This window comes from Erythrolamprus reginae, chromosome 2 (assembly GCF_031021105.1).
Source record: "Erythrolamprus reginae isolate rEryReg1 chromosome 2, rEryReg1.hap1, whole genome shotgun sequence".
In the NCBI taxonomy this organism is placed as follows: Eukaryota; Metazoa; Chordata; class Lepidosauria; order Squamata; family Dipsadidae; genus Erythrolamprus; species Erythrolamprus reginae.
In genome coordinates, this window is record NC_091951.1 from 199,589,356 (window position 1) to 199,596,863 (window position 7,508).

At 42.0% G+C, this 7,508-nt stretch overlaps 1 protein-coding gene across 1 annotated transcript in view; it reads left to right on the plus strand.

The window, feature by feature from the left end:
- Nucleotides 1-7,162, plus strand: part of USP11 (ubiquitin specific peptidase 11) — a 33,510-nt gene extending 26,348 nt beyond the window's left edge. Inside the window, exons 17-21 of the mRNA XM_070741157.1 lie at nucleotides 873-985; nucleotides 1,820-1,969; nucleotides 2,319-2,434; nucleotides 3,385-3,473; nucleotides 5,694-7,162. Of these exons, the coding sequence (XP_070597258.1) occupies nucleotides 873-985; nucleotides 1,820-1,969; nucleotides 2,319-2,434; nucleotides 3,385-3,473; nucleotides 5,694-5,867 (642 nt within the window). The 3' untranslated portion in view covers nucleotides 5,868-7,162. The remainder of the gene's footprint in view (nucleotides 1-872; nucleotides 986-1,819; nucleotides 1,970-2,318; nucleotides 2,435-3,384; nucleotides 3,474-5,693) is intronic.
- The last annotated feature ends 346 nt before the right edge of the window (nucleotides 7,163-7,508 follow it).

Sequence of the window (7,508 nt, forward strand, 5' to 3'; positions counted from 1 at the left end):
ATCTAGCTTCAAATGTAGACTCAATACAGATCTCACCGGGGAAGTCTTAGGCTAGTCACTCTTTTATCAGTCTTTAACAGAGTTGTGCGGATAGTAAAGCCACATCTAATGTATGACACCATGGACACTCAAAACTTTTTCTCAGATATAAATGTGAAAACGACCTCGCTCTTCCTTTCTGCCTTGGAGGAGAAGTTAGCCCCGGCTCACTTTATCATAGAAACATAGAAACATAGAAGACTGACGACATAAAAAGACCTCACGGTCCATCTAGTCTGCCCTTATACTATTTCCTGTATTTTATCTTACAATGGATATATGTTTATCCCAGGCATGTTTAAATTCAGTTACTGTGGATTTACCAACCATGTCTGCTGGAAGTTTGTTCCAAGGATCTACTACTCTTTTCAGTGAAATAATATTTTCTCACGTTGCTTTTGATCTTTCCTCCAACTAACTTCAGATGGTGTCCCCTTGTTCTTGTGTTCACTTTCCTATTAAAAACACTTCCCTCCTGGACCTTATTTAACCCTTTAACATATTTAAATGTTTCGATCATGTCCCCTCTTTCCCTTCTGTCCTTCAGACTATACAGATTGAGTTCCTTAAGTCTTTCCTGATACGTTTTATGCTTAAGACCTTCCACCATTCTTGTGGCCCGTCTTTGGACCCGTTCAATTTTGTCAATATCTTTTTGTAGGTGAGGTCTCCAGAACTGAACACAGTACTCCAAATGTGGTCTCACTAGCGTTCTATATAAGGGGATCACAATCTCCCTCTTCCTGCTTGTTATACCTCTAGCTATGCAGCCAAGCATCCTACTTGCTTTTCCTACTTGCTTATCCGTCATGTATGGATGTTCTTCCCTTTAGGGCTACGTCAAGCATGACTGTATGGGCTACACGCTGAAGAAGAACCCCGTTAAGCTGCAGGAGTGCATCGAGTTGTTCACTACCATGGAAACTCTGGAGGAGGAAAACCCCTGGTGAGAATTTGAAAACCTGCATTGAGATAGCAGGGAAGGGGTGTGAGGTGATTGGATGCTGACTCCGTGGTAGTCAACATTTCAAAATTCAGTAGGTAAAGGTAACAAAACAAGAATGCTGCATGAGGAAGTAGGAAGGAAGGGAAGGGAAGAAGGGAAGGGGGAGAGAAGGAGTAAAAAGGTAGATAGGGGAAGTAGATGGAGAGTGGGGAGTGTGAAGAAAAAGAAAAACTGATTAGCAACAGCAAGACTAGGTGTAAAATAGGTTGTTGAACTTTGATTGATTTGAAAATGTATATATACTGCTCAAAAATAAATACATAAAGGGAACACTCAAAAAAACACATCCCAGATCTGAATGAATGAAATATTCTCACTGAATACTTTGTTCTGTACAAAGTTGAATGTGCACAACAGCATGTGAAATTGACTGTCAGTCAGTGTTGTTTCCTAAGTGGACAGTTTGATTTCAGGGAAGTTTGATTTACTTTGAGTTATATTGTGTGTTGTTTAAGTGTTCCCTTTATTTTTTTGAGCAGTGTACTATTGATTTAAGGTAGATGTATTGATGCATATATGGAAATTGGAGGGAAAAAAAAACCTTTAAAAAAAAAGAATGCTGCATGAGCTAAATAAATCCATGTAGATCTTGTTTCATAATCCAAATTAAATAGAAAATCCAATAGATTTTGGAATATAAAATAAGCTTTCATCGGATTATCCCATGCTAAAACTCCTCTCTCAAGATTGGGAAGAGGGAAAGGAGGCGATTTTGTGGAATGCGAATTCTCTTGAAGGAAAAGGTGTCAGGCTTACGGGTTTGTCTTGTTACAGGTATTGTCCCACCTGCAAAAAACACCAACTTGCCACCAAGAAGCTGGATTTATGGTCACTACCGGAGATTCTGATTATTCACCTCAAGCGTTTCTCTTATACCAAATTCTCCCGGGAGAAACTTGACACCCTCGTGGAATTCCCTGTCCAGTAAGCTGGGGGATCTAGTCATTAATTTTTGTTACCAGGAGCAAAATGGGTGGGTGCTGTAGCTGCCTTCGGATAGCCCTACATGGCATCAGACCAGACTACTTATGGGACCGTTTTCTGCCTCATGTATCCCAGCGGCTGGTCAGGTCAGAAACATCTCGAACTGAAGATGTGGAAGGCTGCATCAGTGTAAAGTTATTGTGGCAGCTGGGAGCATACATTAATAGCAATTCCTTTGTGTACACCCATGACTTTTCTCCAAAGGGGTTACTGTCGGGGTATCCTTACTCAACCGTTAGGGGAAAACCCCCCCCCCCCCCAAAGTGGCTTTGTAATTTCTCTCTTACAGAGGCCTGGACTTCTCTGATTTCATCATCAAACCCCAGAAAGAAACTGACACTTCTCTGTACAAATACGACCTCATTGCTGTGTCCAACCACTACGGGGGCCTCCGGGATGGGCATTGTATGTATCCTGACACTAGAGGACATAGATTTTTTTTTTAAAAAGGGGGATAAATTTGGGGCTGCAAAGAAGAATAAATGAAGTATAATCCAATAAAAATACACTGCTCTTAGTAGCATCTGGAGGTCACAAGCTGCCTGCCACTTATCTGATGGATGAGGATTGTTTGTCCTTACTGTAGTCCTTACTGTAGTTGCAAAGTAATAGAAACATAGAAGATTGACGGCAGAAAAAGACCTCACGGTCCATCTAGTCTGCCCTTATACTATTTCTTGGATATATGTTTATCCCAGGCATGCTTAAATTCAGTTACTGTGGATTTACCGACCACGTCTGCTGGAAGTTTGTTCCAAGCATCTATTACTCTTTCAGTAAAATAATATTTTCTCACATTACTTCTAATCTTTCCCCCAACCAACCTCAGATTGTGCCCCCTTCTTCTTGTGTAGCTGAAAATTTGCTCTAATTGTTTTGTTGACAGGGGTACAGTTACTTAATTAACTTTAAGGAAAGAATCTTGTTTTTTCTTCCTGTTTTAGGAAGAAGAGTAAAATCATTCTTTTTTTTTAAGTTCCTGACCACTGACTGGATTAGTCCCTGCAGTTTTGGGGGGCAATATTTTCAGAAGTGCTGTGCCATTGCCTGCTTCCCAGGGCTAAGAGTGAATGGCCCAAGGTCACCCAGCTGGCTTTGTGCCTGAAGCAGGACTAGACACCATTTCTAGTCCGATGCCTCAACCACTAGATTGAATTGGCTGTCACTCTATCCAAGCCCAACATGATCAGAAAGCAAAAACAATGAGGAAAAAAGAGGAGAGCTTAGCCCAGGGGGGATATTCACTTGAACTGTAAAGAAACAGACGTAAAACACAACTCTGCTGAATTCCTTTGTGATAAGACCGCGTTTGTTTTTCTTACGGAATGATCTGACTCGTCGCTTGTACTCTCTAGACACCACTTTTGCCCGGAACAAGGACACTGGGACGTGGTTTTATTTTGATGACAGCAGCGTGTCTGAGGTTGCAAACAACGAGATTGAGGTAAGGCATTACATATTTGGATGGGTTTGTCGTTTCAGGACTTTGCTGGCGAATGCCTTGCTGCACAAATCAGAGCACTGTTCTCTGTACCTTTTTGCTAATAAGGATTGTTGGATCTTGTAACAGAACATATTGTTTGACTTGTATTTGTTTTTATAGGTAAATTTTGAATGGGACCTTGGAAACTGCATGTTTCAAAGCAGGCTGGGCTATTTTGGGGGGGGGGGTTTGAAATAAATTACCTATACTTGCTAAGAAATGGGACACATTCTGGTGTCTCTAAAGCTTTGATGGCGAGCCTGTGGGATGCGGAGCCATATCTGAGGGCATGTGAGATGTTGCCCTATGCCAGTTGACTTTTGGCCTTCCAGAGGGAGGGGAGAGGTCATTTTCACCTTCCCCAGGCTTCAGGAAAGCCCCCTGAAGCCTGTGGAGGGTGAAAAACGGACCCAACAGGACTACCAGAAGTTTGAAAATGAACTTCCGGTTGGGCCTTTGGGCCATTTTTCACCCCAGGCTTCAGGGGGCTTTCCTGAAGCTTGTGGAGGGTGAAAAATCATCCAATGGCTGTTTCTAAATTTCCAGTAAGCCTCCTGGGTCCGTCTTTTGGTATCCACAGGCTCCAGAGGCTTCAGTGAGCCCTGTGTGGGGGGGAGTGCAAGGCGGATTGTGCACACATGCGCAAAGGGCATTGAATTATGGGTGTGGGCATGTGGATGCACACTCACACGTGCGCACACTGTTTTGGCACCCAAGCAAAAAAAGGTTTGCCATCACTGTCCTCTACGGAGAATAGAAGTAGAATAGAATAGAATAGAATTTTATTGGCCAAGTGTGATTGGACACACAAGGAATTTGTCTTGGTGCATATCTAAATAATAATAATAATAATAATAATAATAATAATAATAATAATAATAATAATAATAATAATAATAATAATAATGAGTCATTTTGTATAACTACACGGGAGAAAAGAGGCTTATTTGCCCCGGATTGTTTCCTTAGTCTTGCCGTCAACTTAGGGCATTGTAAGCTGGAGGACTGCTATGTAAGAGGCGTGCTGCATTTGCAATGGGAGTAAAAGTGCAGAATGTGACTCTAGCTTTTTGAGAATGTCTTTTGTTGACTATTTAAACCCAGCTTTTGATGCCTTGGTATGCTTTAAGATAGTATTGCCCCCAGATTTTCCAGTTATCGTTCTTTTGGGCTGCAGATTTTAGAGGAGTCAGTTTCACTACATCCTAGTAGAGTGGTACTTCTACCTAAGAATGCCTCTACTTATGAACTTTTCTAGATAAGGACCGGGTGTTCAAGATTTTTTTGCCTCTTCTCAAGAACCATTTTCCACTTACAAACCCGAGCCTCCAAAACTGTAACTGGAAAAGGCAGGGAGTAGCCTCTGTGGGGCCTCTCTAGGAATCTCCTGGGAGGAAACTGGGCCTCCACCCTCCCTGTGATTTCCCCAATTGCATGCAATATTTGCTTTTACATTGATTCCTATGGGAAAAATTGCTTCTTCTTACAAACGTTTCTACTTAAGAACCTGGTCACAGAACGAATTAAGTTCGTAAGTAGAGGTACCACTGTATCAGATAAAAGAGCCATGGATTAAATTTTAAGACTGAAGTGGGACCTGCTCTGATGTTTCAGAATTTTCCTTCTTTCAATGGTGGCCAAGCTGAAATAAAACAATGAAAATGCAAAGCTTTACCTCCTCTGGTGGCTCTTATATTAAAGTAATGCAAAATTTTATAAATAAGACCAGGGTTTTTTTTGAACCTGTATTGTCTTTCCATGGCCAGTTTGATACCCTGGTTCCTCCCAAATAAGACATCCTCTGATAATAAGCCCAATTTGGCTTTTGAGTGCATGGCAGTAAGGCCAAGCACTTATTTCAGGGTTTTAAAAAAAAAGATAAGACAGGGTCTTATTTTTGGGAAAACATGAATTTCAGGCAATTTACGCACATGGGAAACCATTGTCAATTCAACGGTTCCCTTTTCTTTGACCTGGAAGCTGTGTTGCTCTTTGTCATTTATTAATTTATTAACGGGTTTTTTTTAATGTTTTTTAAAAAATATTTTTAAATTATTAGATTTGTCTTGTCTTGAATTGCTTTATTGTTGTTGTGATCCGCCCCGAGTCTACGGAGAGGGGCGGCATACAAATTAATAAATAAATAAGCAAACAAACTTTTCCCTGTTTTCTTCTTGCCAGTCCAAAGCTGCCTATGTCCTCTTCTATCAACGCCAGGACAAAGTCTGCCATCCAACTCCCCTTGCTGCATCCATGAGCACCAAGCCCGCTTGCGGGAATGAGGAGGACGGTGCTGCCTGCTGTGATTCTCGCCCTCAACCGCTAGCGAATCGGGACTTCATGGATGTGGACTGACCTTCACCTCGCTTCCCTTCTCCATTTGCGACAGGCGGAGAGCCACCTATGTTCCCTTCCTTGAACTGAAGGGGCAGCTGGATTTCAGGCCTTGGAATAAGGGCAGGGCAGGGATGTAGGAGACGACAGAGAGCCCCTTACCAGCACAAGCAGGCCTACCATCTTCCTGTGTCCCAAAGTGTGCAAGGTTCTTTGCTTAGCACATAGTTCCCCACTGTGGAGGGGGAAGATTGACTACCCTTTAAAGGCTTGTGCCTTACATCAACACAATAAGATGGCTGGGGGGAAGATAGGCTTCCTCAATTGTCTCCTCCATTCCCTTATTTTTTTTAACGTCTCAAAATTGAGATGCTTTTATTAGTGCTAGGTTTCCTATGTGGAAGGAAACTTGAATGCATCATTTTTTTATGCTGGCTGTGCACTCCCCTCACCCCCATCCCCAAATCTCCCGCAGTATTAGGCCACTCTCTAATCAGGGTATCTGCCCTTATTTTGCTGCTCGGGACTTCACGTCTTCACCTCCATTGCTGGTTCCTGTGCTTTGGAAGGAGTTTGCAGAAATACTAATTCCTGTGTAGTCTGTGGCTAATTCTTGCTATTGCCCTACGTGTGACTTTGAATAGGTCTTTCCTGTCATTTACCTTCCAAGTGCCTCCTTTTAACTTCCCAATTAAGCAATAATTCTAATATTGTCCTTCCTATCTTCCAGGATCTGGTAGAAATCTGAAACTTGCATGCATGTTTCTGAATCTGCATTATTCCTCATTTCCGAAGCATCCCTCCAGTTATTAAGGTGACTGAGCCACTGAGCCCTAAAATCCTACTTTTTACTCTTGCATCCAAACCTGTTTGGGAAGACAGCCATTTTCAGTCTGTACTGTGTTACGGTTCCCTTAAGCCTAAGGACTGTAGGAGAAACTTAACTACCAGCTCTTGAAGTTTCTTCTCAGTTGGCCCGATACCTACCAGGTGTATCCCCGTTCGAACAAAACTTTGGACTTCTTCCCCTTACTGAGTCTGCTGCCACTGCTGTTGTTACTTCTAGGCTCAGGGATTGCACTAGTTTGTAAATAGGTTTGTGTGCGCAATGCAGTGGATGGAATACAGCAGGAAGCAGTGTTGATCAAGCACAGGACACTCACTGTTGGCAGGAGCACATAGTGCATTTAATTACTTAAAGAGTTTGGAAGATTATTCCTTCACTTAACTCTTTGAGCTTTTATTTCTCTTGAAGTTATCTTGCAGAAGAAAATATTTTTGGCATGTGTACATAAAGTAACTTCTTTTAAAAGGCATACGGACTCTCTTTTCCCTTGGTATTACCTCTTACAGGATACACACTCAGTACATTTTTGCCTTGCTTTATTTCCCTTTAGCTTTGAACCAAGGTCTGTAGAGTTTTATCTTTTTTATATTTTGCTTCGGTCAGTACAAACCAAGAATAGCCACCTCTGATAGCTTCTCGGCTGACATCAGACAACTGTAGCTCCTAGGAGTTGCAATCTAGATCTCCTTTTTACTGGAGATACTCTGTAGTGCCCATAAGTTATTTCAGGGCTGTGTTAAAAGTATTTAAACTCGGGGTCTGTTTAGCACCTGTTATAATCTGTCCCTGAACAAATAACAATTGATCAGGAAGAG